The following is a 20800-nucleotide window of genomic DNA, read 5'->3' as shown; positions in this document are numbered from 1 at the left end:
CTAGATTTTCAATATCATTTTGTGTTTATCTAGGTCTAGGTCCCTGAGAATATGTTAGATCTACAAAGAATAAATAAATAAATAAATAAATAAAATAAAAATCTGGCCATTAATCTAAGACTACTGAAGCAGAGGCTGTGGAAGTAGTACAATAAACAATCTTTGTGAGCCACTTTTTCCTGACTCTGAATATTGTAACACTGCATTTGTCTGAACTATGCTTGAGGCAAGAGTAAGGATATTCCTTATAACTCCCTAATCAGAATCAGATCCTAAGCTCTCATAGATCATCTTTACTTCTCCTTTCTCCGTCTGATCTCATTTTCACCAGTTACTGTAAGAGCCAAAGGATCTGTGGCAGGATGGTGAGTTCCTGCCAAATGCCTCTTCCTGTTTCTTCAGCGTTGTTCTAAGACACCATGAAATAAAATCTGGCTCTGTTGGTCCCACATCCACACAGTTAAATTTGTCCAATTTCAGGTTTTTTTGCCCTGCCAGAATGTCTCAAACAGAGAAGAGAATATGAAATTTCCGTTTCATGCTTTCTCACTGCCATGTAGTAGCCTAGTTGTCCTATCCATCAGAGCATTTAAGTGTGTACTTGAAGTTATATACATGCTTTGCTGAGTCCTAGGCTGTATAATTATGGAAAGAAACAACAATTGCTTAGAGTACGCTTGGATTTTCAATAAATGTCAAAGGCATTTCCAGCCTTGGATGGGTGCTTTTTAATGTGTCAAATAAATCTAAAATAAATACACACTGCTAGAATCTACTACAAATCAAATACATTTGTCTTCAACAAGAACAGTAACTCCCATAAAATCAATATTCCAGTCCTTTCATTTGTCCTCAAAAAGTGAAGTTTTTAATCTGTGCAAACTTAAAAATTACAAAATTAAATTATACCTTATATTGACTGTTCTTTCCTTACATGCTTAGTCCATGAAGGTAACAAAAAGTACGTCATTAAATGGGGACTAAGTGCCATGAAAGAGAGCAGAAGAGCTCTTTACAAAATAATTAGTAATCTCTGTAATCTATCACCTATTGTTACAGGAAAAAAAAAAAAAAAAAAAAAAAAAAAAAAACAGGAAGATTTGTCCCTGTTTAGCCAGCCCTTAAATGCACTTTATATGTAGTCACTATGGTCAACTTTGTAGTGCATTTTTGCTGACCTAGTGTAAATTTATGCTTTTAGACTCAAAATATCTTCCATTTGCATATTTTCATCTAAAGGATACTGTTTTACAAAGAACGTGAAAAGTATCTCATTGCTATCAACAGCAGTTTAAAAATCAGAGAAATGAAGCTCACTCATCTATTGATGTCAAGGTGTCATACCGTGGCTATCCATTGATTGTCTTTTAAGGGGCAGAATGCATTTAGCATTAGATTATGCACTTATCATCATAATCCTCATGAGATTCCATATCAGAATCATATCATTCTAGCATGAGCACTGTATTCCTCCTATAGTTCAAAAAAGTATTCCAGAAAACAAATGCTTTCAATTTTTTATAATTACATCTGACTTCCAGGGGATGTCAAACGAATCAATACATTTTAGAAGTATGTAAAGTGTTTGAAGTCCTATAGGCAAAAATCATAAGGAAAGAAGCTAGCTTACATAAATCACAGGTATTTTTCATACATCTAACAGAAATAGCCTTCAGGCAAAAATAATCTCATGTTATTCCAAGGAGAGTACTTAAACTAAAGGTAGGGATCATTAGGTGACAACTAAAAATACTTTTTGTTAAAGTGATATTTCATTATGTTTAGTCACAGTAATATATTACGCCTGTAGCTCTGCTTTCAAAGAAACTTCTTGGAAAGGAAAAATGTGCAATACTACTACATTAATAAAGGTCATTCACTTCTCCAAAAAGATAAATTTAGGGAACTAGAGGAAGTCTTAACTTCCCTTATACATACAACTATAACTGGAACAAATGGCCACTATGCAGGAATATGTAGACTAAACCGTCTTTAATTTATTCAAAGGACAGCAAATGATTTTAAATGTACCATAAACCAAGGGCTCAAGAAATCTTAGTATGTGCTGGGAGAGTGCAATAGGGTCACTCTGCTGTGAAAACTCATTGATGAAAAAAGTCTCAGGAGTTTTCCAGTAAAAATATCAGACCTCATTGCAGTAGAGCCAAATGCCGCAGGGCAAATCAACTGAGATTAAGCAATAATCAAGAGGTAGTTCCACCTCAAGAGACCACCAAAAAAATCATCTGAAGTCAAGGTAGGTTCAGTAACTGAGCAGACTTGCAAGTACACCAGACAGCGAGGCAACAGAATGTAAGCAGCAGGGTTACTTCTAGGACTGGACTGCCCCTGAAGCATGCTGGACAAAAAAAGGCAGGTACCTCAATCCAGCACAAAAGCATTGAGTTAACCATAAGTTGAGTTATTGCACAAGCCTGAGATGCATTAGGTTCTTACCTGACAGGGAAATCAGCTGCATCCTGTTGCTGAACTGTTAGAAACCAATAGGAATCAGGAACCAGCTGTAAGTCTGGGCACAAGCATTACAAGCAGTGAGAAGAACTGTGTGTCTGATTTTCACTCACCTCTTGTCATTTTGTGGTGCTATCTCATTAGCCACTAATACCTCAGAAAAAGTCCAAAGAAAACAAATTCCTTCTGTACTTCAGTGAGAGCGTGTGAGGAACCCACCTCACACCAAGAATAGATGAATGACAGTTTTTTACTTAATGCTTTGATATAATTCCCATTAGCTAAAGTGGCTTGGGTGGGAAAAAAAAAAAAAAGTGTAATAAGAGTAGTCCAACTGTCTAAATCCAGATGTGTCAGCTTGGAAATTAAAATCTGTTGCTTTTAAAGCTGTTGCAGCAATGACAATACCATTTGCATGGCAGAAAGGAAGGAGGTTTGTTGGTCAGTAAACAGGAGGAGGCTAACTAAAGACAGAAGCATCCAGAGGCAGTCACTGTTGACTTTCCTCGGTGCTCTTCACATTTGTAGCTTTCGGTCTTTTGATCTTAGTTTTGTTGCTACGTTAGAAAGTGCTTGTTTGCACTCCTGGAGGTAGCATTGCATGCAGTAACTAATCTGTGGATCATCTCAAGTAAACCACTGCTGTAGAGCTGCACAGTGGCTGAGGATGCCTAAAGATAGCCTGTAATTCAATGCAGAAAGAACAGTCCATGCAATCAATTTGAGATAATTAACAGTATCAGTATCTGAAGCAAAGATGTTCGGTGAAAGACTTTCACTTTTACCAGAGGATGCTCCAGATTCACTTAGCTATGGCATGTGGTATGCTCATGGACTGATTACCACTTTTAGTTTGATATTTGTGGTGAATAATTGTAATAAATTGTTGGTTTTTTCTTTTATATAACACAAAATACTACAAAAATTAGAAATACAAACAGAAGGCTATCTTTAAATCATGGTACCTTTAAAATAATGTGAAAAGAAGTTATTACAGCACTCTCCAGTATCATCCATTTGCCAGGACTGGTGAAAGAGAAAAATATGGTGTATAAATGTTCTCTTCAGTAATGTTTTCAGAAGAGTTTATATACAGTAGGCCTTGCCACAGTTATTTAATACCCTTTAAAAAACTAAAACCTCTATTGCCCCAGCCACCAAAGCTTTTGTATTAATTTCAGAAAGAGCATACAAATTTTTAGAATGTCATACATCTCAAAAATATTAAAAAAAAAAAAAAAAATCATTAGTTAAGATAGAAGAAAGTTATTTCCAGGAAGGTTTGGAGCCTGTTTTCTGGAAGGCACATTGAACTGATATCTAATTGCATTCACACTATTTGCCATATCATCAATGGGAAGCATTTTATGGCTAGATGTAGCTAGATTAAAATCAATTAAAAAGATGAGTTGTTTTTTATCATGTATTTTTGTTTAGTCTGACAGCTGCTTTCTGAATGGCATGGAAGAGTGCATATGAACCAGTTATATCCCCCTTGAATAAACCAATTGTTATATTCTTTAACTATTTTATAGGTGTTGCTTTATATAGAAGAGGTAATTCAAAGAGATAGTTCAAATTTTGCTTATTCTCTCAAATTCTGCCTAAAGTCCTCTCCCAAAAGTGAGTAATCTGTTATCTGTACTGCAAAAGGGCACTTCAAAAGCAGAGATCTAGGACTAAAGCATAGGAATACGTAAAAGTAGCTAGAAAATACATTGGTATGAGTATGAAGATATCACTGGAAATCTGAAAAGAGGTTAAAAAAAAAAAAAAAGAGAAAAAGAAAGAAAACAATAGAGAACTGTAAAGAAGAGTAAGAAATACTGGAGGAAAGTACAGACAAACACTGTTTTTTGTCTTTTCATCCAACATTCTCCTGTTGCTTGCTTTCCTGATATTGCTGTACATTTTGAGCCCTTTGGAACAAATGGTAGCCACTTACACAGCTTCTTTGTATGTTCTGTAAAGCAAATAACCATTTAATCAACTTCAAATTAATCACAAAGTATTAACATTGCTTTTATGACTAGTTACACATCAAAACTCCTTTAGTAACCGAGACTACAAAACACAGCTACACTGACGCTGTTTCCACTCACCAAACAAGAAATAGTTCAGGACTGTACAAAGTCTAATGTTAACCAATGTTGTGCAGAGCTTGCCAGTATACTTATGCTTGATTACTTTGCTATGCAGAAATTTTTATTTCTGTTACCTAATTTTTCTGTTGAACTATCAGTTCAGGTTGACCTTGCTATTGACACCAACTTTAGAACATTGGCAAGACAGGGAAGATGAACTGCAGTCTTTGTACAGTAGATAGCAAACAAAAAGGAGAGTCGTAGAATTTCCTATGCGTGCACAAATATTTTCTATATCAACTCACTTGAAATACAAATGAAATTGACATGACTGATATTTTTGGCTGTCAGTTAAAATTTTGGTTGAGGTGTCTGCCAGTGAAATTGCCTTTAGAATGTGCCAGTCTCTTGACAAGCAAACCAGAAGTAAAAAAAAAAAAAAAAAAAAAAAAAAAACTGGTATAACATTATGTTTTTCTATGGTGTTGTACTTTTTTTTTTTTTTTGACAGTGAGGTTGTTATCTTTTGGAACAGAAGATGAGGGCATTCTTCCAGTTAAGTTCCGGCAGTATTAAAAAATATATCCTGCATGGGAAAAGGCAAAAAACCAACTCCAATATGACAGAGTTGGGAAAACTGCCTTTGGTTAAGACTAGAAGTGCAGCCATGGGCTACATGTAACCTACCGGTATAGGTGGAAGAGCAAACACAGTGACTTCTAAAAACATAAATACATAAAGAATTCATTGTCTATATAACTGAGCAATGTGTCTACAATTACCACAAGAAAAGAGATATTGAAGTTATCATAAACCTTTGGTGCTGCTATTACCTTATTTTAATGTTACTTTGTTTATTTATAGAAAGTAACTGTGAAAATATATTGTAGAACTCATTTATCAATATGCAGATTGTTTATGAGCCCGAGTAAAAGAACATCTTAAACCTGGTCTGTGAACAAATAAGCAAGCATGGCATTCTCAGGGTCTAGCAATTTTAACTGTCAGAATCCATTGGGAAAGGCACTGTGGGTTTTGTACTCAACATACTTCTACCTTTTCGAACATATGTACACCAAGTTCTCAAAATAGACTATCTTCAGAAAGCAGCTTTACTACCTCTACCCTTAGCTGATAAATTGTATCCTTCACTTTATTAATTAAAAATAATCATAGAATCATAGGATCATAGAACAGCTTGTGTTGGAAGGGACTTTAAAGACTGTCTAGTTCCAGTGCCACTACCATGGGCAGGGATGCCACCCACTACATCAGGTTGGCCAGGGCCCCATCCAACCTGGCCTTGAACACGTTCACATGAGCAAAACTTCTGTTGAGTGCACAGTCATTTCATAAAGCTTCCTATCTCCACATACTTTGCTAGTTAATGCTCTAAACTGAAAGAATAAAAGAACTACAGACAGACTCTCTTTCAGAATCTTTTATTAAAGGGTCATCAGTAAGTGAGATACGCCATTGTGACTCTACTGACTGTTTTTGTCCTTCCTTTTTATTGGGTCAGTTTCCAGTCTACAAAGACACTCTTCATCTCTTTTGAATCTCTCCAAGTGCTTCAACAGCTAATACAAGTTAAGCTTTCAGGTCTTACTTTACCTGTTCCTTTAAGTTCTGTCACTTAAATAACATGTTCTTAGAGCAATATGGTACAGCTCTGGTGATTCAAGAACATTGTTTTTCAAAGACTACTTCCAGAGCCCAGCGCATACATTCTTAAGGAAAGGTTCACATGAGGGACATGCCTAACTTCCAGCTAAAGAAGTGCTTTTCAGTTCCTGGTTGAATGGCTTTTAGGATTTTTTAACAAATGTTCCTGCAATTTCACTGCACGGCTCGACTCTTCTGAGAAGCTTCAGTGATAAATTGTGAACTTAGATGTAAAGATCAAGAGGCATAGAATCATTCTACCTAGGTTAGATATTGAAAGTTTAGCTAAGACTAGCTGTGCTCTAGACTAGGATCTTCTATCATCAATGGAGATAAATAGGCACCTCTGAAATATACTTCATTTCATTTTAAGGATGTGAGATACTTGCCCTGCTTGATATTGTTTCTTTCAATTGGGTAAAAGGACTGAGTGACACTTTGGGTGAGATGTCTAGCTTATGCATTTACTGGGTGAAAAGAACCTCAGTTTGTATGTCTGAAAAGGAGGCAGATGTGACGACAGATGATGGGAATATGTTCCAGTGTTGTGGTTTAGCCCCAGCAGGCAGCTCAGCACCACCCAGCCACTCACTCCCCAGGTGGGATGGGGGAGAGAACTGGAAAGGTTAAAGGGAGAGAACTCATGAGCTGAGACAAATACAGCCTGGTAGACAAAGCAACAGCCATGCACACAGGCAAAACAAAACAAGGAATTCATGCATCGGCAGGCAGATGTTCAGCCACTTCCAGAAAAGCAGGGCTGATCATGTGTAACAGTTTTTTGGAAGAAAAATGGCATCACTCCAAATGCGTCATGTCTCCCCCCCGCCTACCCCCCCCCTTTCTTCTTTACCCCAGCTTTTATTGCTGAGCATGATGTCACTGATGCCACATGGTGTGGGATGTCCCTTTAGACAGTTTAGTTCACCTGGCCCGGCTGTACTCCCTCCCAGCTCCTGGGGCACCCCCAGCCTCCTCACTGGCAGGGCAGCATGAGAAGCTGAAAAGTTCTTGGCTCTGTGTGAGTACTGCTCTGCAACAACTGAAAACATTAGTATGTTATCACAATTATTTTTATCAAAAATCCAAAACATAGCATCTTACAAGACTCTAAGAATTAAATTAACACCATTCCAGCCAAAATATGATATCCAGGAAACCTGAATCTAAAATATGAGCTTCTTTCTCAAAGCAGTTCCACACTATCAGGGGTGAGAGCCTGAAACAAAAAATTGTTGATTACAGAAATGGCTTTATATCTTACAACTGTGAAGAGCGAGCTGACCTTTTCGAACATCAAAGAACTACTGAACAAAAATCCCTAATGCCATTTGTTCTACTGACATGTCTAAGTCTGCTTTGTATGAACTCTACATTGAACAATCCTTCCTAAGCTGTTATTTAGACTGATGAATTTATTGGCTATTCTTGCCAGTTAGCTCTCTTCCATGAATTTGCCATTAATTTAGTTCCACTCCAGAACTGCTATGGCCATAGTACATATGTATTACTAAGTCTTCTAAAATACAGTAATAAATAACATAACAGCAATTAATTGAAATCCAGGATCCAAACACTGAAAAGGGCAATGATTACTTTTGGCATGATCCCATAGTGTGCTGAAAATCTAACATTTGGTAAAGACACCCTTCTCCTGAAAAATAGACAAGAGCAAGAATATTTCTCCAGCAGATTTTGAACAACATTGGAGAAAATAAAAACAATGTGAAACAAACTAGGACACAGTATATCACGTATGAGAAGACAAGTCCAAATCATGAATGCTCATTTTCAAATATTAATAATTCTCTCATCTTTGTGTTTCCAATAAACTGCATAATCTACCAGTAAAAGCTTTTCATACAAAAAGCTTTAAAAAGGTGTAATCCCGTGGATGTCAATATAGGCACAAAAATCTACACCTGTTAAGAACAAACCTATTATGTTAAGGTCCATAATTTAGATTTTGTTCTTCCTGTAATCCTTTTTAACTTACTTTCAATCAATGTTCAGCGACCTGTACTGAAATACCAGCAATTTAACAATGCTGAAAGGTTTTCAGACGTGCACCTGCTCAGACATCTCCCCTCCTTCCCTTTAGAAATCCACAAATTATGCAAAATCTCCATATCAGTACTAAGCAACACACATTCAGCTGAAGTTCTGGCACAATATGGGGGCTACAGCTCAGCTACATTTTTGGTATTTTATAAGAAATCCTTCTGAAATTATAAAAAGGTATAATTTTGACAGGAACTGACAGAAATTGGCTACTTAAAGTTGTATGATGATTTGAACTGCCCGCACCATGTTCCATATTCATTAGTTTATTTGACACAAGATAGCAGACTCAGTCCAAATCCCAATTAAGAAAATGCCACAAGAAAAATCCCATCTCTACAACTTCATACCATCACAACAAGCACAGCAAAAATGCCCAAGAAGAAACAGATCTCTGAGAAAGAACTGTTCTTTATGATTAAGGACAGCTTCATGAGATGTAAGGTGAACGTGCTGACAGAGTAATGCCACGGAAGGAGAGCAGCTGCTCACATCAGATCTCTTCTGCAATAGGGACACAGCCTGAAAAGCTATTCTTCTAGAAGAGCTAAATTCAATAACAGCAAGAATATACGAATACAGAGAGCTCGCTTCAGAGCACTAAATCAAGCTAAAAAATAAAATCACAACAAACTCCTTCACTTTAGTTGGAAAGTCTTTCACGGAAATAAATGGTAAGATAATATTTTCAAAGCCAGATATAATGTGAAACAGAATCTGACAGATCTGATATGATACATCAAGGCAAAGCAGAAAATGAATGCAGTTTCTCTGAAAAGTGATGAAAATCTACGGTAGTTTTTAGTACTGGTGTTGTGATCCTCAAAGGTATCACCACCAGCTTCTGAGCAATTCTGATCTCATTCCACTCCCTACTCCCAGCTCTCAGATATGCACTTTTTGCAACAGAGGAAAGAGCTGAGGAGAAGAGATGAGCATTGAATCACTGATAATTTGTACTCCAGCACTCAGACAAAGTCTGAGGCCCCAAGTCCCCAGCAGTGAAACTTAGTGAGGGTTTGAGCTGATCTGAGTCAAGCTGTTCTTCCTGTTGTCTTTCACAACTGACTTCTCCTTGACAGAGGTTTCAAGAGTGGATGCCAGTATACAGCCCTGGATTCATTCTCTCTTTAATTTCCTCCCTTTCCCTAAGTTCAGTCTTCAATGGATGCCACCGTTTTAGGGTCTGTAAGCAGATTCACGTAGTACTACTTGCTCTGCCACAGCTGGGGTTACTTCTTGCACACAGGGGTCATTTCTGTGACCATCAGGTTGCTTCATGCTAGTAGGACAACCTAAAGAGATCTAGCATAAATGAATTGGGCTTGTTGTTACTGGCCTTCAGCAGGGGTAGATTTACTCAGTCTTTTGTCCCTCAGATCTCAAGAGCACCTCATTACCCTCGGTGCATGTTCCCACAGAAGTTTTTGTGAATCGTCATGGAAACCGGAACATACTGTACTGCAATGGGCTTCAGTTGGCACGACATGAATGAAAGATCACTACACCTAAATGGCAGGAAACCTCTGTTTTGCATGATGCCAAATCATCAGATTAACTCTGAGAATTTTACTACCACATTTGATACTTTAAAATGTCACAGCAGATCATTTGAGAGGATAGTTCTAGCAGCCTCATCTAGAGCCTTCATATGACATTCTCTTATGGCTTTTCCTATTCCTGCTCCCACCCTTTAAGGATGTAGGATTCAGTATCTACCAGGTAAAACTGATTCACTTTAGGATATTTTCAAAAAGCAACAAAAAAATGTTCTTACAGCCTTGGTAATTGCAGGGAACCATATTCTGGAAGATTTGAATTTAGATTTTGGGAAAGGGTATCTTGACTCTACTTGAGATAACGTCTCTTAATCTTTGAAAGGAACAACATGAATAATACTATGATTTACAACAAAAATAAAGGCATAGCACAGCACTGCTTTTTTTGAAAACAAAACAAAACAAAACAAAGCAAAACTATCCATGGGCAGTACTGCAAATAGTATGAATACAGTTGGTTAATAATTTATTGAGCTTTCAGAAAGAAGTCTGAAAATCGCCTGCTAATAACCTTCTGATCTCAAGTTTTTGGTAAAATAGACATTGTACCAACTACCCTGCTGCTTGCCACCATAATTCAAAGAGATTTAGTACCTGTGCTCACTTGGGGGAGACTCCAGTTTCAGTCTGAAACTTGCAGCAAATCAATATAATCTGCATTGCTATTGTTACTTGGTCTGATTCAAGTGACAGGATACTTTTTAATGATCTCCCACTGTGTACCACTTTTATGTTTTATTGTTGAAATGTTATTTCAGTAACAATATTTTTCCTGGGGGAAAAAAAAATAAAAAATAAAAATAAAAAAGACTGCTTTTGTTTCTGCCAGCATCAGCTTCTTTATTTTAGCATTGCCTAGTTCTGTAACATATTCAGTCAGCTCCACCTTCAAGACAAAAACAAAGGCAAGGATTTGTTTAAAGTTATACTATTAACTTCACAAAGTATCCATTAAAAACAACAACAAAAATGAGTAAATATTTACATAGATGACAATGTTTATACTACCGAGTAATCTACATAATTCTCTCCCTAGATAAATAACAAGCCTAGTGACCAGACTTAAAGGAAGTATCCATCAATACTATCAATCCTCTTCCAGTCAATTTTATTGTATGATATCAACGTCTGATTTTATTCTTCAAAGTCTTCTTATCAGAACCACCCTCTGACTTCACATTATCTACAATTTATCCTCACAGGAGAGGAAAAGCATGACAATATAGTAAGTTGCCTACATGTCCTGATTTATTTATTTTTTAATATCATGTATTTTCTTAGGATACAAGAAAATGCTATCTTTTTACCTTTTAAGAATATGTTCAACAAGCTGGCTGAAAATCTCTAGTAATTAGGGCATCAAGGTTCTGTCTGCACTTTTATATACCTCAAAACTTAATAAATTTGGGAAAAAAAAAATATTTTTCTTCTCTCAGAGATTCAGAAACAGCCACAAAGGGTGGTAAATGACATGGCCAAGGTCATCAATAAACCTGGTGGTACAGCCTGACTTAGAGTGCAATTGTCTTGAGCCTCAGTCCTACAGCAGAGATGTTAAAATATTAATTAAAGTCAAATGAGAAAAAACTTGATAATGGCTTAAAAGAGGGAAAAGCAGCAGTGTAGAATATCATGATACAGCCCTGAAATGTTTCTCCCTATGAACAATAAAGCATCTAGAATACCCTGGAGAGTTAGTTATAACATGCACAGAAAAGGTAACAGTAGTAAGAATACAGGAATTAAACTGAAAATACTTAAGAGATTGACAAGAAGACTAAAAGAACATTTTATGTACATTAGCTTGGGATACTCAGAAATCCAAATAATTCCAATCCAATCACAGGTGTATTCTCTAAGAACAAATCCTTCTGCATAAGACTTCATTAGGCGTGGTGTGACTAAATTAGGACTAAATGCCTGCATCTACACTAGCAAGTAGTGAACACAAATAGGAGCAGATTTGCAGAGCAAAACAGTTAGTGTTGAAGACCAGATATCCATACATTTGAGGTTTTACTTTCAACTTGCTCTAATCTAGTCCCAAGGCGTGAGTTTGTTTTCATAACAAGAGCCCACATGGTTTGTTCCTAGCAATCCTAGTTTAGCTTTATCCAGTTGATATCATGAACCACAGCACTGAAAGTGGGAGTGAACAGGAGATCCACTTCAAAAGCACGCTCCCAAGGCAAACAAAACACCACTACTACAAATGCATTCAGTAAACCCTCTGGAGAAAAACTAGTACACAGGCTAAGTACACTGACTAGTTCTGACTAAGGATGCTTAATAAAGAATAAGAACATGAAGGAGAAGGTTAATATTAGGAAATAATAGATCTTAGGAGAAAAAAACATTAGGTTATGTTATACAGGCAGATGTTTTCCATTCATTGTATATGAGCAGCTTGATATTGGAGTTTACTATGTAAAATGACAAAAAAAAAAAAAAAAAAAAAAAAGTAATTTCTGAGAATGAGAAGGAAAAACATTTCCAAGCCATTTGAAAGGCTTGTGAATGCTTTTCTTAAATTAAATTCTTGATTCACCTGCTATAATCATAACTCATTTGGCAACTGACTGTGAAAAAATAACCATGTTGGAAGACGGTTAAACTAGATAGATATGGCTGATTTGTTACCAGATAACATCTTACACTTCATGAATATCTACAATTCTGTAAAAAAATCACATTGCAATTAAAGAAATAAACCTCTACAGAGGCATGTGGGAAAACCACGAGTAGTCTACAATCCTGATTTTTTCAATGACCACAGTTATTTTAGTACTATTTTCAAGCTGGCTGATCAGAAAGATATACAGATCAGGAAAGCACTCATCTCTCTGAATTTCTCCTTTTCTGCCTTTCATGAGCAAATCATTTTTTCCATTTTAGTTTCCACAAGGGTGCTAATGGAAACCCATTTTGGGCTAAACAAATGATTAAAGCTAATGGATCACTAATGTGTATTACGAGAAGAATTTTATGAAAGTCAAACTCTCAAATTCACATATCATCCACAAACAGGTGAGAGCAGAAGTGGAGGGAACATTAACATCAGAGATTGATTTCTCTGCATGAATCTAAGTAAAGTTATATATGGGGAAGAAAAGGAAGAAGTACTGACACCTGTGAAAACAGTCAAACAGCTTTGTTATGTACTTATAATGGTGTACAGCTCTGGAATGGCTTCCATTTCTGAATCTATATCTACTTTCAGTATAAAGCCACCCAAAAAAAATCATTATTCCTGTTGTAAGTATTACAAAACTGTGAGAAGGTCTCAGGTGTCTGCATGAAGCTACAGAGAGATTCTGCAGATTTGTCTTGGAAGCCAGAATATATGGTTACTATGTGTTTCAATTCAGCAGGATGAAAGTTAAAGAATCTTTGGTTATTCAAGCATAGGATTTTTTGTTTGTTTGTTTTGTTTGTTTGTTTGTTTTTTCAGAGAAAACATGAACCCACTGACAGCTCTGAGAGTTTTCCATTTAACCAGTTCTGCTTTGTAAAGGTTTTAATTTTGTCCTTTAAAACTAAGTATAGGATAAAACGAAAGGTGAGTGTCATTATTATATAAAATGGGTTTATTCTATGCTCAGAGTTTGTACCTTTACGGGAGAGTTGTGACAACTCTAGAAAGTACCACCTGTTTAAATCACTGTCAGAAAAGATTGCCAAAAATTAAGAGACATTTATCGAAAGGTCATAGGAAATGTTTATCACAGTAGCTTTTAAAAGACACCTACTGCTCTTTCACTGAAAAATCATATTTACTGTAAAGTAATCTCTCTGGATTAAGCACAAAACTGTTTTATGCTCTTCACTTGCCCATTTTGAAGTAGTAATTAACTTAGAAACATAACCAAGACCCTGTGTTAATATCATTGACAGAATTATTGAACAACAAAAAAAAAAACTGAGTGACTCTAAACCCAAGCTTTATTCCAGAACTGGAAAAATAATGCCGCATTTCTGCAACATTCTTTCTTAACAGGAAGTTAGCAGGTATAGTTATTGATTACACAGAAGCTCTTTAACACTTTGGTTTTGTGCTTTATACTTTACACCCCTTTTGTCATGTCCTACTGAAATACCAATTGGAAACCCATTTATTTCTGTGTAACAAAATTTCCATTGAAAAGTCCACACAGCAAAGGTGTGTTGGATCTTTTCCAATTGGTTCAACAGCATGTTTTAAAACATATAGATCAGAAACTGTAAACAGTATGTGTTCATTGGGATATGCATGTAATATTCTCTGAACCATTCAATTTTTAGCACATCTTAACTTTACCTCTCACTTCATTACTGTGTTTAGTCATTATAATGAGAAACGTTAAAAAGATTAGATTTCTAATTTTTCATTGTGTGTGTCACAGTTTTTATGCCATTAAGGTGTAGAGGAGTTATATTTAATTTATTGTGCACTCAAAAAGAAAAAAAAAATCTATTCCAAGCAATTACTTCAAGTATGTGAAGCAAAAAGGAAATGCAGTCTTAATCAATAACATTGCTGTTTTAGTGTTCTGTGTATGGATCATGGATATGACCCTGTTTTGGTCCTTTTGTGGTATAAAATCACCTTCTACATGTAGTAGGGTACTGGTTTTTAATAGAAGGACCACTCTTCCTGGGGATAAGAAGTATCGCGCTGTATTTGTCAAATCCACTTTTCTTGTCTTTGAAAGGTGAGATGTTTCAGTATTATTTTCCTATTCCAAATACCTTCACTACCTGTTTTTATTTAATGTCTCATTTTTATTATAGTAGTACCTAAAAATGATATTTAGTCCCTCTCATGCCCAAAGCAATGCACAAGTACTAATTAGTGTTTATTCAGAATAGGCAAAAACTCTGGAGTGTGAGCTAGAAAGGCATGCCTTTGTCTACTTAGGTATAATCGTTTTAAGTAAACACCACAAAACCTCTCCACTGCAATTGTCTATTAAGGTATGTTGCAGAGGTCCTGGACATTTCCCGCACTTATTTGAGCTTTTTTTTTTTCTTTCTTTCTTTTTTTTTTTTTTCCCCAGCATTTAGAGGATAATCTTTCCTTCCATTTGTGGAAAATTCTCTTTCCAAGTTACACAAATTGTTATGATATTTTTATTAAACTCCTTGGATAATATATATGATATCTCATTAGCTCATTTTAGCTCTAAGTAATACAGCAGTTTAAAGTGTTTGCTCCAATTTTTCTTTTAACAGAGAAACATTTTCTTATAGGATATATGATATCAGTAATACACTACAGGCTTCTTCCCAACTGTGTTTTCTAAAATAGGCAACAAACAGCTGTTTGGACATAAAATCTGATGCTTTCTTCAAAAGTTAACATTTGTTCCAGAGAAATGCTTTCCTTACAGATCCTTTGTCCTCCTGACCTGGAGTCTGCCACAACACTGCCCAGCTGATCTTCTTGGTGAGGTTCAAGCTTTAATTCCCACAGCAGCATTAAGCTCAGCAATCAACAAGGGTGATTTTATGTGGCTTAAGAATTTCACCTGACTCCCAGTTTGAGCCATCCAACCAGGGCTTCATTGGCTGTCTACTGTTTTTGGGACAATACTCCTTGGCAGTATAAAACTATTTTACCTTCTTCCTCTTGTGATTTGATGCAAGTTCCAAAGTCAGTCATTTCGTTTTCAAATCCAGTCCTAATTACAGAAATGGAGTGTTGAGGAAGAGGGCAAAACCTGTCTGTGACTACTGTCAGATTGTTTAAGCTAAAAGATTTTAAAATGTAATACTTTTGTTTCAACAGAAAATAACTAATGACTGGTACAATGACCTTCCTAAAAGCAGATCATGTTTTTGGACACTGGGCACACTAATGTCTTTCAGATAGGATGAATCAACTGCAGTTTATTTTTTATTAAAAAAAAAAAAAAAGAGCTTGGGTCAGGTTAATTGAACCTTGCTATTAAGTTTTATGTCATGTAAGGAGCTAAAGTATTTGGTTTTGCCTGTTTGTTCGTTTTTGTCTGTTTGTTTTGGGTTTTGGTGTTTTGTTTTGTTTTTCCCTCTAAGTAAATGCTTTTATTGTTTTTATTCTGAAACATTTGAAAGGATTAGAAAGAAGGCAAGTGAAAGGAACATAAACTTTAAAATTGAAGAAGATGGAAATTTTCAACTTCCATTGGAATTATACAGTGCCTTGTTTTTTATTTTAGTTATATTCCTGAGATTTGTCATTAATGTGACAGACCACAAGCATACAAAACTGTTGACTTCTTCATACATTCTATTGTAGATAATTGGATTGAAGAGAGGGAAAACAGAAGAGAGGAAACTGAATAAAGGATCTTAAAGACATACATTCTGGCACGATCGACCATCTGTTTCTCACAGGAACTTCACAGCTCCTTCCCTGGCTGTGTTGTGCATATGATATCTGCACCTCTGCCAACCTGAAGATTAAGAGACCAACTTAAAACTTACTGAATGGTGTTTCCATCTGCTCCTGCTTAGGTCACTTAGCTATCTAACTTATGCTTGATTCTCTGCTGGAGGTGAAATCAAGTCATGCACAGAATCACTTACAAAGCCTATGAGTAACCTAGAAAAAGGACAAAACTCATTCCAGTTTAATGACAGGAATTTTGGAAAGAAAAATGCACACCAGACCACATTAGTGGTAAATCTACATGACTCGTTAATTATAATAGTTTGAACTTCTACACATTCCTAATGAAAGATCAAGCCCATGCCATTTAAGATTTTTATCCTGTTTTCACAAATCAACCTTAAAAATATAATTAAATATATATATATATATAGTCACTGATACTGTGTGAGAATGTTTACAAATTTCTCAGGTGCCAAGAACTGAAGAGAGGGTTCTTTCTGCCTGCTGCTCAGCCATGTTGCACAGGTTTTTTTTTTATGCCTAAAGTTCACTCTTCTATAGTGCCTCCCCCTGCCCAAGCTTGGGAGTTCCTTGACTAGCTATTGAAGATATACCAATAAATAAAGCAGCCTCAACTTTCCCATGTTCCCATGTCCCAGTACTCCACATGTAGAAACGAACTGTCAGTTTCCTGAGCCAGGATGTGACAACAGTGTTAGGTACATTGCTCAAAAACAAATTGCTGTTCCCCTGTCAGATTGAATGATGGCATCATTTTTTTGTCTTTTTTTTTTTTTAAATCATTTTCTTTCCTTCAGTAGTGTTTACAACTCCTTCCAGTCTCATACAATGTTGAAACATAGTTAACCAAATGTATGCCTGTTCAAGAGCATTAACAACAGCATTGATAGAGATCCTGTGCTGTCCCCAGGTTCCAGGTGGCACAGAAGAAGGAAAGGACTGCCACCATCTGTACTGGCTCTTCACCTGGCAAATTGCACATACAGCTTTGGGACTGCTCTGCTGTATGCCAGCTGGTAAATACTGAGTGGGGTGAGAAGCAGAACTTTACTTCCATAAAAAACATCAAGGTTTCAAAATCTTTTTACATTCTGCACTGGAACTAAAAGAAAATCTTAGAACAAACTAAGGCAAGAACACTCAACAGCAAATGGACTTGAGATCTCAACACTTCCTTGAAACTTGTGAGACCAAATTTTAAATTAAGCCCAGCACAGACACTAACCCGAGTTTTAACTCCCAAGAAAGTATTTGAACACCAGCTATCCCAGGAAGACATATCTCGATAAGAGAGTATGGTTGCTTTTATATGGTGCACTTTCTAAATTTCATCCAAACCAGAACTCTGATGAAGCAGTATCTTTTCTGGAAAACCATCCTGACAGAAAATGTCTGTGCCGATTTATTGCTGGTACTCCCAAACCACAACTTATTGCTTAGTCAGTGCTGCTGAGTACATTGCAGGAAATTCACAACTCATTTGGATGGTACTGTTTCCTAGACCTTACTGTCATCAGTTAAAATGTCCCAGAGGACCCGGACCACTAAATTAAACTCAGAGTGACAGCAATGCCATGAGAACTGACTGGCAACCAAGCTACCTGAAGGTACATACTGAGGCACCTTACTGCAAGTCTGGATAGTGTTTACTAAGATAGCCTTTTGGTTTGTTTTGTTTGTTTGTTTTTGTTTAAAAAAGCCACTTTTGTGAATCTTTCTATTCCCCACCTTTCCTTTTCATAAAGGGGCTCTTTCAACAATGCTTTAACCACCTTTTTTTTTTTTTTCCCTCAGTGCAGCAAACTTCATTGTTAGTTTTGCAGCTGATCATGAGACCCATCAATATAATTAATGGCAGTTCCAGAATGCTTTCCAAATGTGACTGGAAGGATGATGCTTCCTCTTTTTTTAAATTGTACCATATTTTTATGCCCTTTCCCTCAAGACTCTTAAGGCAACTGAAGAGGCTCATTACAAATTTTTATTATTCACTGGGCAATGGTTTTAATCCCCCTATTCCATCAACAGGTTCAGATTTCTTTGTCTTGGGGTTTTAATAAGTTCATAAAAATGACAATATGCTCTGGTGAGAAATATATCCCACAAAGAAACAATAACTTCATTAGCTTCTTAGAAATCCCAGGTTTGCAAGTCATGAACAGAGAAATATGTATATGCTGCATGGCTGGAGCTCAGTAGTGAACTATTTTCAAAATCAGTACACCTGGAAAGGCAAGGAAGATCCAGAGAAAAAACAAAGTGCTCAGCAGTGTTTAAAGTAAAATGAATAAGCACAGATGACTTTATATAAGGAGGCCAACAAGTCTGGGCGTAAGGCAGAAATGGGAACAAAATCACTAGAGTAAATCTTTGGGTAAGAAAAGCTCTCCAGGCTTTGACTAAGATTTAGTGATGGAGTTGAGATGCTGGATCTCAACATGCTGTGAACTGACCAGCAGTCCCCAGCTGCTTCCCCCAGTCCATCCTCCACTTGTCTCTAGTAGCAGGTGAAGAAATGAAGGAAAAGGAGGTGGGGGCAGGAAGAAGACGAAGAATGAATTCCAAAACATGAGTCCAGCTTACACAACACTGTCCATTTGGCGTGATTAATGACAGCCTATCTCCCCGCTAGATCGGTCTGGATGACTGAATCACCTTTAACACGTGCAGCTCTACCTACTCATCTTTAGGGTGTTTCTGTGACCCCTCGTTAGCTGGGCTGAGCATCCCTCCTGAGGAGATCCCCAGTAGCCACTGTGTTTCTGCTGCTGTCCAATGTACTGGGGCATCCTAGGCTGCAGGCATGTCAGCATGCCTACACTTGCCCCATGACACTAATTATTTTATTACAAGGTGAAGCAAAGGATGCTTCACCTGTCTATACCTGGAGTTTGAGATACTAAAGATTTTATGTCAAAGAGAAGTTTTCTCCCTCTGCTAAAAAATACTCTTCAATAAAATGACACAAAACTTCAAAGTTGTAGAAATCAGAGACGGCTTTGGTGCTTATATATGCTGTAAACAACAGGATTTTGAAACCAGGCACAGCCTGAGGACTTCAAATGTGATCTTCCTGTACATGTTATTTTTTGTTGTATTTTTTAATAGGGAATCCCCAAATAGCACTTCTCAACACTGATCGATTGAAGTGATATTGGAAATACAACTCTATCTCTTTTATTGGAGCTGCTTACAAAACAAAAGGGTATTAACAGAGTTGGGAGATGGGGAACAGAGTATGATTTTATCCATGTATTTGAAGGAAGAATCAGTGTGGGAATAAACAACAGATTAGTAAAATGTTAGTTGCTAGGATGAAAGGCTTTCTATATACTATCCACAGACCTGTGCTACTGCCAGGCATTTTGAAACATTAGTAGTAACTTAGTAGTTACAACACAGTAACTTAGTAGTAACAACACAGTAGTAACTAATGTTTTATACTGAACATACAAGGACTTACTTTGTCTTACAACCTGCAACAGTATTAATTTCTAAAAGTTGCTGTACACCAGATTATGGAGATTTCTGAGCAAAGCATTCAATAAACAACAGACTGAAACTGATGCACAAGGGCTTCCATAGGTAATGGTGAAAAGTCATGGTGAAATTTATATTATTTGACTTAAAACCCCCCAAAGTTGGTTATATATAAACTAGGAATTCTACGTTGCCTGTGGTGAATTGAAATAGGTTTATCCTGTGGACAATTCATCTCAGCCTAAGTCAGATGTCTGAACTGGACAAACAATTCCAGAGAACAAATCAACTTATTATTATCCCTCCTCTCCTGCAGTTGTAACTAGCTTTATCTTGATGAGTCATTTTTAAATCCTTAACCCCATTTTACATGCTGTTTCCTGAGGAAAATGAGATTTTGGCTTTTCTCAGTCCACTCTCCACAAAATCTTTGTAACAAGTAATGCGGATGCACTTAATCTCGAAAGACATGAAGTCATCTACCCACCTTTCCCTATGAGACATAGATTTAGAAGTCTGAAGATTAAAATGTCCTTGTTTTTAAATATTTCACTTTCAATCCTAGTGTTTTTCAGTTCAAGGGAAAGAAAAAAAAAAAAAAAGCTGAGTAGATGAGGAGTTGGCTTCTTTTACCTCTTTTCTGTATATTTTACTTGCAGATGATTGTGAAACATATTTTTAAAAGAGTGCAATTCTGATAAAGCTCTAGACTGTATGGCCCTGTCTCATCAGCACAACAGTTTCAATAAAAGGTTAAAGCATAGCAACCTGCATGCTGATTTGATGGCTCTGGAAAAGCCAGTTAAGGGCTGAGAAGAGAGAGAATGTTATTCATCTCTACCGAGTCAATGCCAATTAGTGCCACTGGTAACAAGCTACAAACTGGATTAGGAACCAATCAGATATTCACAATGTTGCCTTTTAATAAACTCTTCTGTGAATGACTGATAGAAAATGTTTTTATGTTGGTGCATCTAATGGGCCTTTTGTATAGAGTAGACCATCAACAAATTAGTCAGCTAACGAAACATCATTATGCTATATCATAAAAACAAAATGAAAGACATACATAAAATTTGACAGTGTTGTTATTCCTAATTCATGGT

At 36.6% G+C, this 20800-nt stretch overlaps 1 protein-coding gene across 6 annotated transcripts in view; it reads right to left on the bottom strand.

The window, feature by feature from the left end:
• The window catches only part of NKAIN2 (sodium/potassium transporting ATPase interacting 2), a 585167-nt gene that overhangs the window by 525836 nt on the left and 38531 nt on the right, over positions 1–20800 (bottom strand). For 5 of the 6 annotated variants that reach the window (XM_035538276.2, XM_035538273.2, XM_035538278.2 and 2 more), the window contains exon 1: positions 2458–2530. The exons of the other annotated variant lie outside the window; for it this stretch is intronic. In XM_035538276.2, coding sequence (XP_035394169.1) covers positions 2458–2479 — 22 coding nt within the window. In that variant the 5' untranslated portion in view covers positions 2480–2530. Of the gene's footprint in view, positions 1–2457; positions 2531–20800 lie in introns of those variants that run through there. 6 annotated transcript variants of the gene reach the window in all.

The sequence above is a fragment of the Cygnus atratus genome, chromosome 3 (genome assembly GCF_013377495.2).
Source record: "Cygnus atratus isolate AKBS03 ecotype Queensland, Australia chromosome 3, CAtr_DNAZoo_HiC_assembly, whole genome shotgun sequence".
Lineage (NCBI taxonomy): Eukaryota > Metazoa > Chordata > Aves > Anseriformes > Anatidae > Cygnus > Cygnus atratus.
The sequence above is the reverse complement of the archived record's forward strand: the minus strand, read 5'-3'. Positions and strand labels throughout refer to the sequence as shown.